General features: G+C 38.0%; 1 protein-coding gene across 1 annotated transcript in view; it reads right to left on the minus strand.

Annotated features, from left to right (window-relative positions):
* The window catches only part of myo9aa (myosin IXAa), a 123,487-nt gene that overhangs the window by 53,807 nt on the left and 46,676 nt on the right, over positions 1–23,004 (minus strand). Inside the window, exons 3-13 of the mRNA XM_088333611.1 lie at positions 21,762–21,856; positions 21,620–21,682; positions 16,822–16,921; positions 13,665–13,718; positions 11,379–11,476; positions 8,065–8,191; positions 6,454–6,543; positions 3,171–3,287; positions 2,845–2,979; positions 1,313–1,434; positions 385–526 (exon numbers count right to left, since the gene is read on the minus strand). Coding sequence (XP_088189737.1) covers positions 385–526; positions 1,313–1,434; positions 2,845–2,979; positions 3,171–3,287; positions 6,454–6,543; positions 8,065–8,191; positions 11,379–11,476; positions 13,665–13,718; positions 16,822–16,921; positions 21,620–21,682; positions 21,762–21,856 — 1,143 coding nt within the window. The remainder of the gene's footprint in view (positions 1–384; positions 527–1,312; positions 1,435–2,844; positions 2,980–3,170; positions 3,288–6,453; positions 6,544–8,064; positions 8,192–11,378; positions 11,477–13,664; positions 13,719–16,821; positions 16,922–21,619; positions 21,683–21,761; positions 21,857–23,004) is intronic.

The raw sequence follows: 23,004 nt of genomic DNA on the forward strand, positions 1-23,004 counted from the left end.
GCCAAGCCCTCGGAGATCAGTATCGGTATCATTTTTAAGCAGACTTGTTGAGAAACATGGCACCAATTTCAAACATGTTCAAGCACTTCACACAAAATTCATGCACTTTTCAATCCAAGCATTTACAAGGATTTCAAGCACCCATAAAAACCCTGTTATTGATTTCGCTAATCAACAAAAAAATGGTGGTGACTGGTTTTCACAGGTTAAGTTTTGCTTAATTGATAATACAAAACTTGTATTTATAAAAGGGATTGGGTAACATTGTTACAAATGACACATAAGCTTTTAAATGTGGAAGGTTTACTTGAAAATGATGCCATTAAGTTACTCATTATTATTCATATTTATGTCCACAAGTTTGATTAGCACATTCACACTGACCTTGACACCATACTTGACCTTGCCAGCATAGTGTCGGATAATGAAGGCGGGCTCCATGACAGCAGGGAACTCAATGTACCGATTTCCTTCATGCTGTCGCTTGAATTTATCCAACAGCGTCTGGTTGGTGGCTTGTGGAAAGCTGAAACCCCCAAAAAGTTTTTAACATGCAACGCACTTGTCAAATGGTAAAATGGATTTTAACATTTGCAGTAAGAATGATATCCTCTTAAGAAAGGAGCTCTAAAAAAAAAAGGTTTAAAGCCACGTTGCAAACCCACACTATGAAAAAACACCCTAGCAACAGTAAACTCACTCCTAATATATGCATCCAATTTTTAAACGACGGACAATAAAATAAAATGTAAAAATCTATACTGTGTAATGACACACTAAGGCTGCCAGCTACTATTATTCAGATGAGTTAAAACGATTTGATCTTTAACCAGTTGGACATTTTATCATCTGACACTGCAGCCATTTCAAGTCAATTGATGCTTCCTTTCTTATGGAGAGCCAGAACTGCTGCGGAAAATCAACAGATTACAGGAAGAGTGGAGGGATGAGACACCAGGGGTTTTGAAATCAGAGCTCAATCAAAACAACACAGACACGCACTGCAGCTTTTCATGCTGGAGGAACTTCAGAGTCCAAATGGTAGGTCATTAAGTCCAACAGTTAAAACATAAGATGAAACTATAAAATGACGGCGTCACTGCCCTCATAAGAATGCATGCGACGGAACATTTATGTTGTAATTTACAGAGATGTTTACTCCTCAATTAAACATAATTATTTTTTAATATGCACAAACTGATAAACGACACCCTTAGACTTCACACAGACTTGGACACATTCAGTTTTCCACCTTTTGATTGATCTGGATTGTTATTCTCTCCAGATGATATTTTCCATATAACTCACTCACTTGCACTCTTCATCCAAGAGGTGGAATAAAGCTGTTGGCTTCTTGCTGATAAGATTGATACAGCCTGTATTGTCAATGTAGTCGATAGTTCTCCAGCTGATGCCCTCTGCCCTGTACTCTTCCTACAGGGTACACAGTACACAAAATTGAAGGCAACATGTGCAATTTTGCTTTCAAATATGTATTCCCTATGTAAGTTATGTTCCCTGTGTCCCTGGGAAAGAGCTTGAGTGAATAAAACCAATCTAAGGAATGGTTAAGGACAGTCCTTGCAGTCTGTTACTCTAATGTTTCATGTACTTATGAGATACCCCTTTTTACAGTATAATAATTATTTCCTGTTGGAGGACAAATAAAGGGTTCTTACAGCTTAAGGCAAGTAAAATTCAAGACTTTTTAAGATATTTTAATGCCTTTTGAAATCAAAATTAAGACCATGTTGACAAAAAAAAAAAACAATTGAAACATACAAAACCAATAAAACCACGTTTCTTGTACACAATACATCGCGCCTCGTACACATCATATCGCAAAACTTTTAGCTGTGGCGAAAAACGTACATCAGACAGCCACTACTCATTAAATTCACACTTACTATAGTCCAAAGTAAATGTCTCTGTCCGAAGTTGCTATGTGTATTATGGGTAGACCTAAGACATACGTCTGATCTGATAGGCCCGACTGAAACCACATCACCGTTTTGATAGTTCTGTTATTGTAGTCACAGGATGTTGCCACAAAAGCAAATCTGTGAATAATTAAAACAAGGACAATTTATAAATGTTACCAAATCTTTTGAGTTAAATCAAAACAAATCTTAATCATGTGTTCACATTTTTAAGACTTAAAGAATGCAATGCCTTTTAGTAGTTACTCCTAAAAGTTAGTTGGGATCTGTCAATAAATGAATAAAAAACATTATTGCAGGGGATGCTTAGAACATTTAGATTATAGGGGGTGGTTTGAACAATTTATGCAAATGCAATATTTTTTTCCTCAATGTTGTGTGTTTACATATGGGGACAAAATGGGGTGGTGAATGACACCAGGTTGCCAAAGTTTAGAACTAAAAGCCTTTTGTATAGAAGGTTTTCACCACATATAAAGGGAGAATCATAGGTAAAATACCGTACGAACTAATGGTATCTGCCGTTAATCACAAGGGGAGGAAAAATGCAATGGCAAAACTAAGCTCCCAGAGTGCAATGTCGGCGTCATTTTTAAGCAGATTTGTTGAGAGACATGGCAACAATTTAAAGCATTTACAAGCACTACATCCAAACTTCAAGCACTTTTCAATCCTTGACGACACAAGAATAAATTCAAACTTTTGCAAGGACTTCAAGCACCCATACAAACTTTGTGAATTTATGTTTAATCAAAACCTTTGTCCGGCGGGGCTGGGAAATATCTGACATTAAACTCATCTGGAGTACAGACATTTTGGATGCCCCTGCTTTAAGAGATCATGTTTGACGATATTTGAGAAGATATTTCATTTGAAATAGCTTTTGTCTTCATGGTTTGCTTACCTGTTCCAGTTTGAAGGTGTGTTGATTGAAGTAGTGCTGGAGACGCTCATTTGCAAAGTTGATGCAGAACTGTTCAAAACTGTTGTTTTCAAAGTCCTCAAATCCGAAAATATCCAAAACACCAATGGACAAGATCTGTGGGACCATAAAATTGGATTTTGATTAATTTAGCAATAATTTCCTTAACTAGGATTATTTCTCCTCTCTGTCTGTTTTCTACTGTAAAGCCTTGAGTATGTTGCGGCTGGCTGTGGGCAAAAGATAAGGTATACCCTTTTTTGCCGGACAACCTGGTAATGCTGTTTGGAATGCTTCTAGTTCTCTACCTTGGTAGGTTCCTCCAGGTCCTTAATGTTCAGCAAAGCATGGTTGATTCTGAAGACAATCCAGTCAAACAGGGCACTGTACAGTGACTTGGCCATGGAGTCTCTTACTGTACCTGCCTAAAAACACATACACACTTGCACAGTAAGATAAAGTTTTTATGGTATAAGGTTTTATAAGAGGTCATGTCAGTCATTGAAATTCAGTGTCAAATTATTCATAAAAATCAATGAGACAAAAAACAGAGGGTAGCTTAGGGTTTAAAGCACATACATTTATTAAGACCATTGTGAAAGCGGTTGTGAGAATTTATAACCCATTGTGCTTAAACAATGGGAATGAAATCATATTTGCTTTGGCAGTCTGTCCATTTAGTCCAAGTAAAAACTATTTTGATCACACGAGCAAGACATTCCAATCCTGATGTAAGATGGTGTTTGTAAACCATGAACTGGATGTGTTTATTCACACCAGGTAGCTATGAAAGTTGTTTTAACATGTTTTCATTATGAAAGCAGTTTCCCAACCTTTATTCAGCCAATGCAACCATTTCATGTAATCAAAGTCTCATGGCACAATACCAACTTAAAATATTGAAACGCTGATGTTGCTATCTCAATTTGCAAAAACAAATTACATTGTTGGAAGTTTATTAGTCCAATAAAGAGATGAAACATATATACTGTACTTGTTATGCACAAATCCCTAATTATCCACGAAGTATCCCCATATAGCCAAATCCCAACTTATTTTGTTGTATGAAGCCTTTCCCTAAACAAATAAAAGAAATTACCATGAGTTCAAAGCAGACATGTCCAAAGTACGGCCCGTGAGCACATTTTCACTGGCCCGTGGCCTCTATCATAAAATAAAAAATAAGTAGCCAGCCAGTAAAAAATAAATTTGTACCCCAAAAAAAAAGAATCAACATTTCACCAGATGATGGTAGTGGCCCTTTGGTCACATTGCCCTTGGCTTTCTGTGAGAATTTTAGCCCACCCCATTTCTGACATGGTGACTGTAAATAAAAAAAGTTGACTGTGAGGGCGGCCGCTTCCAGGATAAGGGGAAATCAAGAGTATCTTTTCACTGGAATCCGAAACAACTGCGTCTGCCGAAATTGATTTCAAAAAATCATATTTTACGAACCACCGCTAGATGAAACATGCTAAATACAAAAAGCTAACTGGAAACGAAGGCTGTTTAAAGATGAAGCAACTGGAAGATGTTTTAACGGCACAGCACCAACCTTTCACGAGACCCCGTGAGTTAAATGAAAATGCTAGAAAAAACGAACTACGAGGTCGCAAAGCCTATTGTCAAGAACTTCAATCCTTTAATGGAGGATGGATTTATAAATGACAGTTCAGAAAAGGCCAGGCTGAATGGTCAGCCCTCACACATTTTCAGTTGACCAAATCCGGCCAAAACTAAAGAGATCATTTTTGACTTCAGGAAAAACCAGCCCAACCATGCCCCACTTTTCATCAACAACAAGGCTGTGGAGGTTGTCAGCAGCATCAAGTTCCTAGGGGTGCACATCACAAACAAACTCACCTGGTCCGTGAACACTGCATCACTGGTGAAGAGGGCACAGCAGCGCCTGTACTTCCTGCGGAGGATGAGGAGAGCCCACCTGCCCCCACCCTCCCTCATCACATTCTACAGGGGCACCATAGAGAGTATCCTGACCAGCTGTATCTCTGTGTGGTGTGGAGGCTGCAGCGCTTCCGACTGGGGTAGTGTGAGGAGGGTGACGAGGACAGCAGAGAAAATCATCGGGACTTCTCTCCCCTCCATTCAGGACATTGGCCAGAAGCGCTGCCTATCCCAAGCTAAGAACATTATCAGGGACCCCTCTCACCCCCATCATGGACTGTTGACTCTGCTAGCCTCTGGGAAGAGGTACTGCAGTGTGCGGTGCAGGACCACCAGGTTCCACAATAGTCTTGTCCCCCTGGCCATTAGACTGTTAAATGGTCAATCAAACACATAGTAAATCTAAACTGCTGCTAATCTGTACATCTGTTGGTTTTGTTTGACTTTTTGCACTACTGGCAGTTCTTTATAGCTAGCCACTCCTTGCACATCTGTTTCTCTGCACTATTGTACTTACAGCGTTATTGTTACAGTGTTATTGTTACTGTTTACCTGACTTGTTTGCCTGACTGCCCATTTTGCACATCTGGTTAGCTGCTCCTCTTGCACTATTTGCGCTACTGTAAAATACTATACATAGCCATAATTACTTAGTATATTATTAGTACTCAATACTCCAACTCAATACAACATTTTATTTATATCTGTACATTCAAGGAAACTGTGCGGGTCAGATGTATCGACATTTCGTTCTGTATACACGTGTACTAGAATGACAATAAAGTAGATCTGAATCTGAATCTCTTTGTGAAAAGTTTGGACACCTCTGGTCTAAACTCTCCACCCGGCGGAGTAAAGGCCCACATTAAACCACACCCCCTACATTGCATATTACCGTACTTTTATTGCAGTGTGTATTTTATGTAGCACTATTTAAATACTCTATACAACACGCTACAGTGGGTATTAGCACGTCACATTGGGTATTTGTATATTGTATTCCTTTTGCTTTATTATTGTATTGGTCTCAGCGAAGGGATGCTCTTTGCTAAAGCTAAAAAGCCCCCTGTAACGTTTCCAGATCAAGAGGGACTAATAAAGAATGAAAAATCATTTTGTTCACGACTATGGGTGTACATTTAAGACAGCTCTTTTATAAGCTCTTTTACAAAAGTATTGGGTTGAAATGTAATTCATTTGTTAAGCCATGTATGTCTATGTTGTTTTTTGCCTCATGCGGAATGCTCTCATCTGCAGACCATGACTTTTGTTTGTTTTCTAAATACGCTTTCTAATGAAAACAGTCCGGAGACTTGAAATGCCTTTCGTCTCAAAACACACTAACAGATGGTGTTAGTATGAATATATGGGTCCGAGTCTCCATTACAACAGTAAAACAAGTGTGTGTCTGAGCCTGCATGTATGACTTGCAGTAAAGTAGTAAGATTGCAAGAGGAGATCCGGTATGGGTTCAAGCTGTCCTGTAAACATGGCCAGGTCAGGCTGAAGAGCAGCAGCCATTATTGGGCAGGCAACACACTTCCAGACAAACTAGACACCAAAACACTCATCTTGAGCATATGGACATGCCTGACCACAATCTGATTAAAGTCATCCGTACATTCTGTTCACATAGCAGACTATAGAATTCCCGTGCAAGTTTAGCATAGTCAGTAAAGTCCTTACTTCTGCCAGTTTGTAAGGGACGATCAGTTTTTCTCCCACTGTGATTGTCTTCCGTGTTGTCAGAGCTTCAATCAGCATCTCTTCTTTGACCTGACCAAGACATGACAAAGCACAAAGATTAAATCTGCTTCCAGTCACAATATAAAAAAAATACATGATTGATCAGAAGACATTTAAATTAAATTCATTGATTGAAATAAATGGCACTATTTATCCAAGCATATCTGGATGGATTGTAACTGGATATATGAAACCACAATGACAATCTCTTGTACAAATAATTATTGAAACAGATGTCCAAGATGACATATAAATGCTTATGTGGCAACAATGTGTATTAATATACTGTTTAACACCTAAAATACTGTAATTCTGGATAATTATTTTGCATTTTCTTTAAACTGTGAATGATTGACTGGGTGCTCCAATTGAAGTTCCGTTGTTCTTTGACAATGGCAATAAATATTCTGAACCTGATAAATTAGAGGTCGGCAATTCCTATATTTGATGTTGACAAATATCTGTGTATTATTTGTTATTGCAACATACAGTGCAGCCCGGTCATCCTGGAAGGGGGATTATCTCATGTGCGGTATCTTCATTTTCCTCATGTTGAGGTTTTTGAGTTTTTCCCTTGCCCTCATGTAGGTTTTAGATCAGGGGATGGTGTCATAATAGTCTGTGGTTTGCAATAATCTGTGGTCAGTGCAGCCCTTTGAGACTCTTTGTGATTAAGGGCTATACAAATAAACATGACTTTACTTGACAACCCAAAATCCATTTAATTACAATAATTACTGAATTACAGTATGTCTTTGCTTTGAGAAATCTAAATACATGCAACAAAGAAATCCAATTTTCAATGTCTTTTTTATTTTGATAATTCGAAAAAAATCAAACACAAAATGGAACGAGCATAACATGTCCCTTAGCTGGGCAACAAAATAAGTGTGATAAAACACATCCATTTATAAAAAATAAATTAGCAGCCAATATGTTGCGATATGATTTAGTGTCTTCCCGTAAAAAATTTAGCCCACCCCATTTCTGACGTGGTGACTGTCTTTGCTACGTTTTCCTTATTTATTTTCTTTGTTTTTGTATATGTGTTTGTCTTGCTGTCTTTCACCCCTCTCAAGGGATATGACCAAGTTAGATAGATAGATACATGATTTAGTGTGACAATAAATTATTTTCCAAGAACCCAGATTAAAACCAATCCATAAAGTGAAAAGTTTAAGATTTTTAAGATTGTTACACATTTGAATCTGAGGAGTAGTAGTTTGATTTCTCCACTAAAATATTTTTCCTAAGACTATCTATTATTTTATTTATTATCGATTATTTTTTAGTAATAAAAAAAGAATGTTTGTTGTCAGAAATCTTCTAGTGGAAAACCCGATGTGGCCTGACCTCACCCAGACCCTAGCTGCAAAGGCCCTGAATTAAACTGTGTTTGCCCACAATTTATTTTTTATATTTTTTTTAATTGAGAAAGCCCAACCATAAGATGTTAACTCCACATTGTTATTAAACACATTTTAAAAATTGAGCATACAGAGAAAAGGTCTAAGAGCTCATGAGAGTCTGTATGGCATGATCCAGTAGTACCTGAAGGAGTTCTGAAACCACAGGCAAAATCTCTGGGTTACAGATGTCTATAGAGTCATCCCTGTAGGTTTTCCTCTTGTAGCGAATGTTTCCAAGGTGAAGGATGGCTGACAGCAAGGAGAAGATCCTAAGAAAATATAGGGTTTACCATATTTTCAAAAAAATAACGCGCAATCTTAGTTTCGTGTGCCATTGCTGTATATTCAACACACGCATGAGGCGCACCTGATAATATAACGTGTACTTGATATTCAATCCGATACACACTTCACCCTTCAACATAGTAATAGTTTCCGCTACTAAGTCCACCTTAAAACAACGTATTTAAAATTGAGCACGAGCAAAACTGAGTTAGGTTGTGATTTGTTTAAGTATCGATGACAAAGTGTTAACATTGTCTTGAATCATCAATAGTTGTGGTCTAGGTAAAACACAGACAAAACAAGCTCCAAATAGGAGGGAAGAAAACTTTTTTTTTTTACCGGTAATTGATTATTATTCAAACCCATCAAAGTACCGTATTTTCCGCACTATAAGGCACACCGGGTTTCAGGGCGCACCCTGAAAAAATAGTTTTTGGTCCTATTTTTGACATACATAAGACGCACCGGATTATAAGGCGCTATAATGGGAACGTGGACAAAACAGTCAGATAGTTCAGTCCAATTTCTTATCCCCCTAATATTCCCAAAGCTTGCAAAGACGCAAATACGTGTCGAGAACACGTGCGGATGCGGTGTCCGTACGATGTCACTCAAATGCATCGTTCCATCATTCGGAAGGTTAAAGTCTTGGGATTCAAGAAATGACAACCATTCCTTAGTTTCTATTTTCTTTTACGCTCGCAACTTTACAGTGCATGACAATAAACACTACATTATCTGCACCGCTTATCACAGAAACATCGAGTTCAGTCTGAAACAAGATATATAGCCGGAGTAGCTCACCGAAGTCGTTGTGTTCATAATAATGTGCAGCCAATGTCCTCTTATATCCGTGAGTGTAGTAAATCCAGGAGAATAAAATATTTACAAATACAGTATAGTAAAAAATGCTTTCTGTATGCCGTCAAACCACGTGCTATACACATTCATCTTTTTCGGCCAATTGCAGGCTTTGTTTTGCTGTTTAAGCCAATGCCAGCCTGTAAATGATAAAAAGGATCCGCCTCTTGACCTCCGAATACCTTTAGCCAATAGTGATCGATTGAAATGATGATTGACACATTCGTTAGCCAATGAAACGCCGGTAAATAAATCCCAGCATACACCGCGGACTACTTGGCGTTCGGGGGAAAATCTAGTTGCCGGCTGCAAGTTAGTTGCAAGACTTTGCGAATTAATATTGATCCATAAATAAGGCGCACTGTATTATAAGGCGCATGGTCAGCTTTTGAAAAAAATAAAGGCTTTTAGGAGCACCTTATAGTGCGGAAAATACGGTACTTATCCAATGTATTTGATCTGAATGTGTTTGGTTAAAATGTCTATTGAACATCCAAGGTTCACTTTCAGAGTTCAGTTTCGGTGCCTTGGCCAAAATAATGGTCCCAGCAGACACGTTAGCCTGAGCCAGTGTTTTTCATCCTTTTCGAGTCAAGGCACACTTTTTTTCATTAAAAAAATCTTATGGCGCACAGTCCTTGTTTAAAAATTAATCCGGAAACTAATTTCATGTTATTGTTGTTTTTGTTTTTTTAGTTGAAAAAATTATATTGCCTAAAATGACTGTATAGATTTTTTATCTTCTGATGTTATTGTGGCTCAGGAGGTAATACAGGTTATTACTCATTTGGGTGTATATTTTGCTATCATTTTGAAATTTAAAAACACAACAAAAAAAACTAGATTTTTTTTACTACCATATTTCTTCGTTTTATAAAATAATAATAAAAAATCAATTCGCAAAATCACGTTTGCAAGTGTTTTACATTACTTGATGTATTATTGATCGCATCTGTGCAAAACTAAAACAAATAAAAAGAAAGGGCTATGCAGCCTTTTAGAGCAGGTTGACTTCCTTATTTGATGGCTTCATTTCCTTCAAGTTCAAAACCCAGTGACCTCAGCTCCCCATTTTGAGTGTCTACTAAAGTTTCAACTATTTTTATTTAAAATTAGACGTTATCAAATATATTTCCCTGCACTACCCCATGAGCATATTATCAGTATATAAAAGGAATGAAAAAAATGGCAATCTACTGCCATCTATTGATATGGATGTATGTTAGTTACTCGGCTGATGACCTGACGAAAGCAAAGATACTGAACAGCGGGATGCTTTTTTCGCAAAGATAAAATTGGTCAGTTCCTTGCGGCACACTAGACAAGGTCTCACGGCACGCTAGTGTGCCCTGCCACACTGGTTGAAAAACACTGGCCTAAGCATCTACATGGAATTATAGCAAGCTCAGAATTTTTTTATTTTTTTTTAATTCAGATCAGCTTTGAATCCATGCAAAAATGTGACGCCATTGGGAGACACCATTGGCATTTGGTACAATTTGTAGGGCTCACTGTCCACCGCACACGGAGGTCATTTTGAGAGATCGGTTTTATAGGGTATTTTCGCGATCTAACAGTTTTATGTCGACATGTATGTGAGGAAAATAATGCATGCCAAAAGAAGACAGGATGCGACGCGAAAGAAATAGTGGAAAAGTACTGCCGTGATTGCAACACTGGCGCTTAGGAATGTATTCCAAGCCGCCAAAAGCAAAATACCGATCACTAGTGCCGATGCTAGCAGATTGCGTGGTGTGCCTGGGGCTTGAGATGGGCATACAACAAGGCACAGTTTGATGGTGAAGCAATGATGTCCTGATGACAATCTGCAAAATGCACATTCACACATGCTCGTTCTATCATATACAATTAACACTTCGCCCTTTAACGTTCTCATGGTATCCTTTACGTCCACGTTTTACATCCACACACAAACACCATTACGATGAAATTAAATACTTTTATGTGCTCCCTACAGTCGTGAGAATACGGTAGATGATGTCAAACATGCACTGTGCAATGCAAAAGTGTTATTTCAGACTACTTTATCAAACGTATTCATTTGTCTATAGTTTGAAGCCATGTGTTGGCATCCCATCTTGTTTTTCCAACATGACAAGGGTTTACATGGAACTTTGTAATAAATAGAACAATTCAAAGCAGTAGCGCTATTGATTGGGTTCCATTTTGGGGAGCAAACCCAAACGTTAATGTCATTACTGATAAAAGTATGTCTAAAATACTGTGCTTGCGTGTGTGTCAAAGTGAATGTGTGTGTCCATTCATGGGTGGCTGTATTCTATCACTCACTGTTTCCGTGTGCAAGGAAGAAAGCCCACCATCTCCATTCCCAGCTGAAGCCGCTCAAAGTCGTGCTTCAAATCCTCTCCTTCAACTGTGAAACAGTCCTGCAAGATGTGGAAAACCAGGAGTCATCACTCTCACTGACACAATGTCTAAGAGCAGCTTGCTATAAAGTGGGGAAGCACTTACTGATACTGTAGAAATAAATAGTGCATGGATATTTTTGTGTTAACAGTCCCTTGATAAGATGTTTAAAAGCGGAGTTTTTGTTTAGACTGGCGAGTTGAGGTGAAAAACTGTGGCCGAAAGCATAATCAGAAGGCAAAAACGAATAAGACCTCAAATTGTGGAACAGCAAGCAGAGAGAATGCTCCTTCAGTGCAAATATTGTCAGTTTAACTTGGAGCGTGCCAACAGGAAACAGGAGAGCAGCTAAGAGGAATGTTCACAACCCGTGACATTAGGAAGACAATTTCATATGTTTTGCATAGCGCAGATGTCACCCAGTACATTATAATAGTAACCTGTAGCTTGTTTATTTCAAAGGAACTGACTTTTTTATATGTATTATATGAAATGTTTTTTTTTAGACTCAAACATGTAGCAAACACATCAGGATTTTATACATACAGCAAAGTATATTAACTGCAAATTAAGGGCAAATTGCGCACCAGCTCTTGCATCGCATCCAATTCGAGTGTTAACTTTCTAACCTGCGAGTAAATGAGTCAACAATACAAGTAAATCCACGAAGCAGAGGCATTCAAACCATTTTCTTTGCTTTCTCGGTCCTTCCACAATATAATTATGACATTCCGAGGCATCTACAGCCAGGACAAGAGACTGTATTAGAAACAGACCTTTTCCCTCTTTTACCATTTTCAGGCTACACTAACAAAAAAACAGGGACGAGCATGAAATCACTCTGCACCCCCTTCCCCTACTTCCTAATGTGTTGTGAGTCCCTGAACAACGGTGCTAAAAGTAAGATAAGAGCACATGGGGGGGAAAATTATAAAGGCTCTTTGAACTCAGTTGGGCATAGTTAACAAATACTGCATAGAGAAAATATTATAATTAAACTTTTTAAGGACCTCAACCCATGCATCCCACATTCAAGGGTTTGAATAATGGGCTAAGAATTTTTTATTTTTATCTCGATAATTTCTTGATCCGATTCTCTATGTTTTGAACTTTGAATCCTTATTAGTGTTATTAGGGAGCTGTGGCCTAACTCTACTAACTTACGAATCGAGGCAGGATACACTTGCTGACATTATTGATTCATTATTCATCCTTTTTACTTTTGATGAGCAGCTTTGATTTTTAATCAGATTGAGCGAGACGAGGTGTGTCTCAAAACAAATCTCTCATCCCCCTCGTGTAAACATTCCATAGTTCACCTGCTCACCTGAGAGTGAACACCTTACACAAACACAAGGGAGTGTGTTATGCTACTTTTCTACACTTTGTTTCTACATTGGATATTTGAGAATAGCTGTGATCTTAAGTCAATACACCCTTTTTAAATGCTTGAGGTAGAGATTCACATCTTAGACAAAATACAGGAGTTTACTTGGCTTCAACATAGCAGGTCTTGAGGCTTGATAGTATCATACCAAACGTCGCTCATGACAGACTTGAGACTAAATAGAATTCTCTGACTTTATCCCCTGACTGTGAAGTTACACAATACTTACAGGAGTCTATGATGGCATCACAATTTATTTATTATTTAATGTTGTTTTATGTCCCAGGCAGTGAGGTTACCTTATCCTGGTCTTCTCACAAAGCCTTATGCATTCTAGCAGTTCCTTGGAAAGAAGACACTCAGTCTACAGGTCATCACTTCAATGGGGGGAAAAATGAAATGTTTTGCATTTGTATCCTTTGTCACACCTGCCCTGGACTTTTTGTGGCACAAAAATATTCCACAATCAAAGAGGTGTGACATTGGAAAATGTTGGGTTGCACCAAACAAATGGCTTCCTCCTAGTGTGATTCAATGTGTTTATGGGTCTTTTTTGTGCAAAAATGTACTACTAACATAGGAAAACACTTTATTACTGCGTCCTCGTCCTCCCATACAGAAACTGAACAAGAAAATCAGACAACAGATCTACTGTGGTCAGGATATGACTGGACATACCAACGTTTTTTCAACGAATAAAAAAAACAGATCAAACCATAGCCCATTGCAAAACCAGAAAATGTGTAAAAAGGGAAAAAAGGAAAGCAATGTGCAGTGACCTTTAAAATACAAATGTCTGGATCTGACACTCAGATACTGACCGCTTCACTCTCACAGTAACTGTCCCGGTGCAGCCGCGAGGTTCTCTTTGTCATCTGGAAATGTTAAGAGTTTACAGGGCATGAGGTTAGAATTAGTCAGCAGCATTCCACAATGACATAATACGACATAGACACGTATAACACAAATGTTACTAACAATATCAACATGCAGTTAAAAAAATAGACAATTGGACGCAACATACACACAAGAATTTGACAGGAAGTAAACATTTTTTAAAAAGTTGTTGAACACTGAATTGAGCGATTTCCCAGAACCAACTATGAGTTTATATGATGTATGACATTTGATTGAAGTAGTTCTATTGTCTATTGCTTATATGATTGAAGATAAAGCCTTGAAACTTGCTATGTTTTGACCATGAAGAGAAAAGATTTAAATCAGAATATCCTCCCAAAACTCAATAAATAAAACTAAGTATTAATTTACACTGCTAATTAGGTCTGGTAATAGATATGTTTTATCCCTTGAACATTAACTTCAATTAAAGTTAATTTTAAGGTTTATAATAGTTGTGTCTGCTACTTGCAGCTACTAAGTGACAACAATTTTACCTCAAAATCTTTGAAGATTTATGAACAGTTGCCGATATTCCAAATTATCATTCTATTAGATATTCTATATAACACGCTACAGTGGGCATTTGCACGTCACATTGGGTATTTGTATATTGTATTATTTTTGCTTTATTATTGTATTGTTTCTCAGCTCAGGGATGCTGCTGGAAATGTGAATTTCCCTGCGGGGATGAATAAAGTATCTATCTATCTATCTATAATTTCCTGACTCTGAATAGCCAATTGAAAAATATGACATAGTACACTTTATATAATCTTTACCTTTTGTTATTGGTCAACGACTAATTACATCGTATTTTTAAATTATCTTACGTTTGCTATGAATTGATGTCAGATGTCATCACTTCATGTAAAAAAATGACTTAAAAACCTGGTGTTGTCTTTTGTCACATTATTCTAGTTCAGTTGAGTGGTTAGCGTGTACTGTAATTTACATTTTTAAGACTCCAAAGTAGACCTTGTTTTTTATTGGTAATTTTCCGACTCATTGAAATACTCTTCGAATAAAATAAAAAAACACCCCCATATATTGTGCGGGTACACGGTTAACAGTCTCGAGAAATAAGAGTAATGCATTAGAAGCAAGATGCAATACAGCCATTTTATGAGCCTGACAATGATAGGATCCATTGAATGCAGACAAATGAGCGCCAGTCCCCACGAGGTTTATGTCGACTGAACACAAGTTGCCCCAACTTTGCAGCAATAAAAGGGTTTTGAAATTAGCAATCTGTTCAAGAGTGTGCATTGACCTTTCACACAAAAGACAAAAAGGGAACAAGCAGCATCCAAAAGACTGGAAGCAAATTTTGAAAACAGTGCAAAAATGTGGGAGAACTTATGTAGGCATGTGTGTTTGAGCGTGCATTTCAGGGGTAAGGAGGAATGAACGGAATTCTTTGCTCCTCTGCGTAGGCGGTAAGATTTCATAGGAGAGGAAGTCGCCAATAGTCTTGGAGTTGCTGTCAAAGCTGAGGTAGCGACATGTTTTAAACACCATCAACATTCCCGATGTGTTCGGAGTATGTGATAAAGCCTTTCCGTCAGGCTCAAAGTAGGTGAAACCTGTTTCGTGGATCAACCAGAGCACAATTACCTTTTGTTGGTGTGTATTTGTCATTTGATGGATTGAGTATAAGGGTGTGCGCGCATGCATGTCTAAGACACAGTTAAATGTACTGCATGTCACTATCCACATAAAACCGCAACAATGACACACAGGTAAAACAAAATCTAGAATGTTAATTGATAGAAACAGGTGAGGTCATTATCAGGGTTTGAATAGCTTTTTCACGGGCAAATTCATGCACTCTTTAAGGAGGATATTCCAATTTCTACGGTACCATCAAAGAAATAAATCCGGTGCCGCAAATATATATTCTGGTGCTCAAAAGGAACTGTGCAGAACAAAACCAAGATAGTGAACTGACTCACACTAAATTATAGAACTGCAAATCAAGTGTGATCTCCGCTGTTCCCTTTGATGGAGCAGATCACATATGCGTGGCTTCACATTGGCAAGCGCTACTCTCATGTCCTTTTTACAGCAAAGTCTTTTCTTTTTCATTGTTTTTATCTTCAGTGTCCTCAAGAAGGATTGTGAGCAAAGATATGTTGTGCTAAATGGTATCAAAAACTAGCGCTTTCTCTGTAACAATTTGATACATTTCCATTTGTTGACACCAAAACGTTGGGAACACTGTTTTCTGAAAAGATACTTTTGAGACTGGTTCTGCTGAATTTCAGAAATGTTGTCAGGGTATTCCTCATTGGCTTTTGCTAAACGTGAATGGCTGTCTCAACCATGCCGGATATAAGGCCCGTGCAAGGAAGTATTCATTGAAAGCCTTTATCTAAGTGCGTGGCAATGGCTCAGTTCTTGGGATACAAACATGTCTACAATTCTAGACACATCTTCTGTCTTACTTACACAGTTGTAAAGAAGGAGAAAGTTTGCGAATTTATATTGAATTTATTTATGCGACCGCTTTCGCAGCAGAGACTCAACGAACCCCTGACACCGACTCACCCAATCCTAATGGTTTGATCAAACCCAGGTTAAGATCCACTGGACTAGATTCTCCTGCTAGCCGATAGTTAGATGCTCGGGCTAACTCAAGCTCACCAAGCTGCTAACTTACTTGCTCAGTCAGTTGCTTGAGACACATGGTCTACCAGAGCCATCCCTAGGGTGAGTGTGTGCCTCAATATGTTCTTAGTTCACCACAAATTATTACTTGTTGTTAGGACTGTATCTTTCTTCACCTTACCCCCAAAAAAGTATAGCAAATGCAGCACAACAAGATAAAAATCGGTAAACAGATAAAATAAAACGACCATCAGATTTAGGTATTAACTTTTTCGTCAAAAAATGGAATAAAATTATATATATATATATATATATATATATATATATATATATATACATACACATATACACGTACTTTCTCTGAAAAGTAAGACATTTTCATGCCTGCATAATACTTATAAGGCAAGGACAACATTTGAGCCTCCACTGTAAAAAATAAAATATTTTTTTAAGAGTAACAGTGAATCCAACCTGACTGAGGTAATGGTATTCTTCAGGTTTCATGAGGTGGCAGGCAGTCCTTTCTTCTTCACTCGCTCCTGCCAGCAGGTAGTAAAACACATGGTAGTTTCTAGAGGACACAAAAAGGTAACCTTATAAATGTTATCTCCTAAAAAACAACAACAAAAAACAGGTGGACACAAAAGGGCCTTTTTTGTTCCCTTTTGAGACGCTTGTTAATGATCAAAACCCCCCAAAAAAACAATTCATTTTGCTAAGAGCAAACAAAGTAAGTATTAAAATCCTCTAAAACGGATTTTCTTTTAAATCAGAACAAGGAAATCTCAAAAGGTAAACTAAAAGATGGGAAATATGGAAATTAGTCTATGCTGTCCAATTTAACTTTGGGTGTAAGATTATGAAAGACATTTTTGTTTTAAACCATTAGTTCTTGGCAATTTTTGATATTTGTAAACAAGACAAATGCCATTTTCTTTTCATACTATAGGGTGCATCTAAAAGCCCTAAATTAGCCAGAAATATGAAGGCGCGCCTTATATTCCGGTGAGCCTTATTTACCGGAAAATGCAAAGGATAGAATTGAATAGTTGGATAGTTACAATTAAATGCTACTGCATATGGTGACTTATCTGCCTTTGAGAAACATACAGAGTGGTATAAGTGTGCCCTTTTTAGTTAGCAGTTAGTTGTTGCTAAAAGGAAACAAATGAAAAGCGCAGAACTTCAATGGTAGCTCAGACGCCAACTTTTGAATGCTAAATGAAAACACGCTTTCGAAGTTGTTTTGGATATTAATTGTCTGTATTATTACTTGAATGAAGACTTTTGTCTGGTTTAACGTTTCGTAAAAAACAAAAACAAAACCCTACTTTTGTTTGAATTGTTGTCAATGATACTGCATATGATAACTGTTTTGCCTTTGAGGAACATATAGCGTGGTCTTCAGGTGCCCTCGGGTTTCTTGTGACAAAAAGCAGATAGGCGTGGTCGAAAATAACGTTTTTAAAGTGTTTTTTGAACCTGTTGGGCATTGATAATACATACTTAATAGAGAACATATTCTACTTTCAAGTTTTAAAGGACACCTCAAAATACGCATCCCACTTTAGAAGGAAATGAAGCGTGCAGTAAAAACATAACTATGTGAGCTGTCTATTTACAGTATTAGTTAGGAATCACTATTTTTTAATTAATAATAATAATTTTATTTCTCAAAATAGCCAGTGTGGTGAATCAAATGATCCCTTGTCATAAAAAATGCTATAAAACAGCTTTTTTTTTTCAATTCAGACGTCTATTTAGTCCAACTGCAGAGTTGGGAAACGTGCAATCTTCATTTGACATCATTGCGGCGCATCACAAACTTTAAAGGTCATCAAATGCGAGCAAACAAAACCGAGGTCCTCCTTGGAAAAACACGCATCCATTTTATAGGTCTGTAGTCAGCAATCCATCTCGTTAGACGACAGCCAACATGGGGCCCAACAATGAGCCCCTATGGTGAGGTTAACCCTCACTAAAACTTCCAGTCAGCAGGCCGTCACATTAGTGTCAAGGTTTACTTTGAACTAAATTAGCTCAATGAATCAGCAAACAACAATTTTTCTTATTCAAATATTTAGACATGTAGGCCTTTTGTGAAATTGAAGGCCAATATTTTGAACAAAGACAATCGGAAAGTGATTATTTTATGGACGATACGTTTCTGTGTCGTAGAAGGTGTCATGGAACATGGGTACAACCAAAATGATAAATAGAGTGTTAAGTACTGGAAATGTCGTCATTTGGTTTTGAGGTGGACCACACACCAAGCAGGCACACAAAAAAAACAAATAAAATATTTAGACCACAGAGAAGGAACTTGAAGACCCTGTGTCAGTTCATCAACGGTTTCACCACCAAATTACAACTATATCTCACTCCATTAAATTTCAGTTACGTGCTTGCCTATTTGCATGCATGAGAAAATATATCGACATGCATCTTTTAATGTCGTAAACTGGAGAGCAGGCATGTCAAAGTCAGTTTGGTTCAGGGGCCATCTCCAGACTATGTGCTCAGGTGGGTCGAAAGAGTAAAAAAAAAAAAAAAACAAAAAAAAAAAAAAACCACCAATATTTAGCTTTGTTTTCTGGTACTGCTACAGTAATAAGAAAAAATGAAAAAAGACGTTCATATTTGGCATTGAATAAGTTAACAATTGAATAAATGCAGCCTGACATCTGAACCAACTTACCACAAACATCAAAAAACCAAACAAGTGGGAGCTATCAAAAAAAATATGCTTACCTCATGTCATACAGATTTTAAATACAAAATAAATACAACATAAGAGTTTTACCAGTGAACGGGCAATAATTTCAAATTAAACTATTAGGCTAAACCCAACTAAAGCTGAGAAAATACTGCAGAATATTGTGTTTAACGTGAAACTAGACTGGACGTCACACCTGTTTTAAACCTTTACTGCCTTCCAGCCATGGGTAAGAGCATATGGTTTGTATTAAAAAAAAAATAAAAAAAAATAAAAATAACTTTTGATAAAAATGAGCAAGAACAGGGGTCTCCAGCTAAGGTGCCCACGGACCTGTTCTGAAAATAGCTAACCAGCGCTGGGTCATCATGATTTTCTAGTCAAATTATTTCTTTTTTTTGTTGACTGAATCTATTTAACCCTACTTCAACAATTAACCTGATAATAATATAACAAGAACATAGCAGAGACTGAAGTAACGTCCGTCCGGGGCGTGCATCTTTTACGTCGGGCATACAACTTACAAAACGTCTCTGCCCGGGTGGCCGACAACTTTAAAAAAATAAAATAAAAAAATAAAAAACTTTCGTTTTAAAAAAAAAACGTTTTATTCCGATTTCGAAATAGTCGTTCGTTTTGGAAATTTCGGAATTTCTGTTTGTTTGCCAACTTGCATACTTGGCAGCCGATCAGAAGCCTGCATCGAATAACTTCGTGCTTCCGGACTTTCCCGAGCGTTATAAAGTCATACATTTGCATATCATATTCCAAAGTAGACGCACAGAGAACACAAGAAAAATGGAAAAGTGGTTAGAAATTGTTGAGATTTGGCAATTTAATAGCGCTCTTACTCGTGGAATTGCGGTAAGACGTTTTCCATTGTGTCATTACGCACGCACTATTTTTCGTTTTGCTAATTGTTGATTGCCATGTTGTATTGAATGGAGCCGTGTTCCTGTTTGCTTGCTGTTGAAGAATAAATATGCTTAAAGGCTGAACCACAATGTCCTGCTTATCTTCTCACGCATGAGGAAACTGCACACTCTGACGTACTCTAAACAGGAATCAAGCCAAAACATCAGCCCCAGAACAAACATTCAAAAGAAGCTAACAAAATTGATGACGCTACAAAACGTAAACATACATTAAAAGCATCGTGGAAAGAGGAGTTCACGTGGCTTGTAGCAGAAGACGCAACGCAAACATTGCATCAATGAAGATGAGTAAATACAAGTACAGTGGAACCTAGGTTTTCAAACGCCTCTCAGTTCGAACAAATCGGTTCTCGACCAAAAATTTCAAGAAATTCTTGCTTCACTTTTCGTTCAAAAAATCGGAGTTCTCATGCCGGTACGCTAGGGGCGATGCTGAGCGGCATACGGGTGTAGATTGCCCCCACCCCTCGTGATGAACTGTTGTCACGTGACCGCGCACTTCTTTTTGCTTTTGCTTTACATATCGGTGAACGGAGTGTTTTAGCCCCTAATTATGCCTCGGAAAAAGGTCAGTGCAAGCAGCAAAGTTGCTACAGGTGAAAAAAGAAGAGTAGTGTGTACAACTATTGCATTTAAGAAAGAAATAATAGCAAAATATAAAGAAGATGTGCGAGTTTCCCTTCTTTCGAGGGAATAGAGCATGGCTTCTGCAGACCACCACAAAGGTAAGAAATCCTATTCATAAATCTTTTCTTTATCCTTTAACCGCTCACCACTTGTTGTGGAGACCCCGGTGCTAAATGACGTGTAAACGACATGATTTTTTATTTTTACACGTTCATATTAGCGTAATCTTTCGTACGGAAGATTACGCTAACGCGAACGTGCGATTAGCCTGGGTTAGCTTCATTTTTACAATCATGGTAAGCCTTCAAGGATTTGGAACGGATTAAAATGATTTTACATTACTTTTAATGGAAAAAAACGATTTTCGGTGATCGACCAAATCGGTTTTCGAACAGGGTTCTGGAACGGATTATGGTCGAGAACAGAGGTTCCACTGTACATACAGATGGCAGATGGAAAACAGCGATGTCATATGCATACAATGATTATTATCAGTAGATTTATAATAAACTTAATTTTAAAGTGTTGTTCTGTTAAATATTCTGATTATCCATCCTTAATACTTTGCAACAATGTTTTTTTTTTTTTGCAATGAGTCGTCTTATTGTGTTTCAAGTTGTGAAAAATGGGGCAGGCAACTTCATGGCTGGGGAGGCAACTTTTCAGACTTGTCTGCCCTTGTGTCCGGTAACATTTTGTCATGAGTTTCAGACACTGCAAAATAGTCATAAAATTACACGTTGTCGTTTTAGAAATCCATATAAAGGGCTGCCCTTTGCTCTGATTAGAAAAATGTTGGAGATCCCGGAGCTAATGGCTTTTTTGACATACTCAGAAATTTATGGCAGGCCTGATCACTGTGCGTTTGACATGCCTGCTGTAGAGCCTAGAGCCTATTGAAAAGTACATGGGGTGAAAGCGTTGCATTGCTCTTGTGGTGGTGTTACATTTTTACAAAAATACATTGGCAGTCTGCCTTTAAAGAGCATACCGTTCATTGTGCTCCTGATAAACCAGCCTTGACTTCTCCAAAAGGTACTTCTCCACGTAAGCTCTACAAAAAAGAAGGATAAAAGAATACATTACAAAAAACAGTAGTACAGTATTACCATTATTATTTTCTGGCTCCTTACCCTCTAACTTTTCCATTCTCCTGGTAGTTGACCTGGATGAATTTTCCAAAGCGACTTGAGTTGTTATTGTGGGCCGTCTTTGCATTGCCAAATGCCTGAAGAAAAGAAAAGAGAGGGAGACATGGACACACATGAGGGGCAGTTACAGGGCAAAGAGGAAAAAGACACCTCGTATAATCAGATGTATTGAATTTATTGAAATAAGACAAAGAAACATTTCTGATGAGTTTTAAAACAGACTCGTCATATCACAGTGTTTTGCTAGGGTTTAATTGTTTATGGCGCGGGCCCATTATCGGCACGGATATTTGGGAAATTGACTAAAATCAATATCATCTTTTTCACTTATTTGACGTGCCGATTATTAAGCACACCACTGAGCAACTGCCGGGCCCAGACATTCTCTCATTCTCCTGCCTTCTGTATCTGGCGCTACCCATCCTGTGTGCCTTCTGATTGGATAAGCGAATTAATATCGTCTCGAAATATTGGTATTCGGCCTCCTCGTAATACTAATAATTGTATCGGTATTGGCCCTGAAAAACCTATACCGGTCGATCCTTAAGATGAAGGGTACCTTGTGCACCAAAATCCCAAAACAACAGTACCAAACAACAGTCCTTCAGTTTTTGCAAATTTAAGCACACAAAATACCTTTTCTGGTTGAGTGAACGCCATAAATGGGTCTGAATAGAAATTTAAAAATCAATAACCTCGCAAAGAACTTCAAGTGAGTAGCTTTAAAATGGCACAGCTTTCATATTACTACTATTATAGTTATGATATGGGTACTTCCAATGTGCCCAAGACTTCTGGAACACCTTGTACGCAGTGTACGGTCTCTAGGCGCCCTCAGCTGGACCAAAGTGCTACTAAACGTTCTGCGCTGGAACAATGACTTCTACCTTGTTGAGATACAGCAATTGTTAGCGGTGCCACATAATCTCATTTTGAAGGTGAGGCCCACTCTCTTTCAAGTGAGGAAGCCCTTGCAACACACGAGCCTTCTATTTTCAGCATGAATTCATGACCGAGCATCCGCATTACGCTTAATTGTCAATTAAGCATGCAGGTCACAAAAAAAATATCCCCGAGCACAAATACCGGCTGACAGATGTCACATCCAAAGATTTTGAGCACAGTATTCAAGTCAATTATACCTGTAAAATCTTTTTCTAGCATGACTGGTTTGAACCCATGACCTTAAAACTGTGTTGCGGATGCGCTAAACACTAACCTACCA

The sequence above is a fragment of the Urocampus carinirostris genome, chromosome 4, assembly GCF_059441175.1.
Source record: "Urocampus carinirostris isolate Australia breed hairy pipefish chromosome 4, RoL_Ucar_1.0, whole genome shotgun sequence".
In the NCBI taxonomy this organism is placed as follows: domain Eukaryota; kingdom Metazoa; phylum Chordata; class Actinopteri; order Syngnathiformes; family Syngnathidae; genus Urocampus; species Urocampus carinirostris.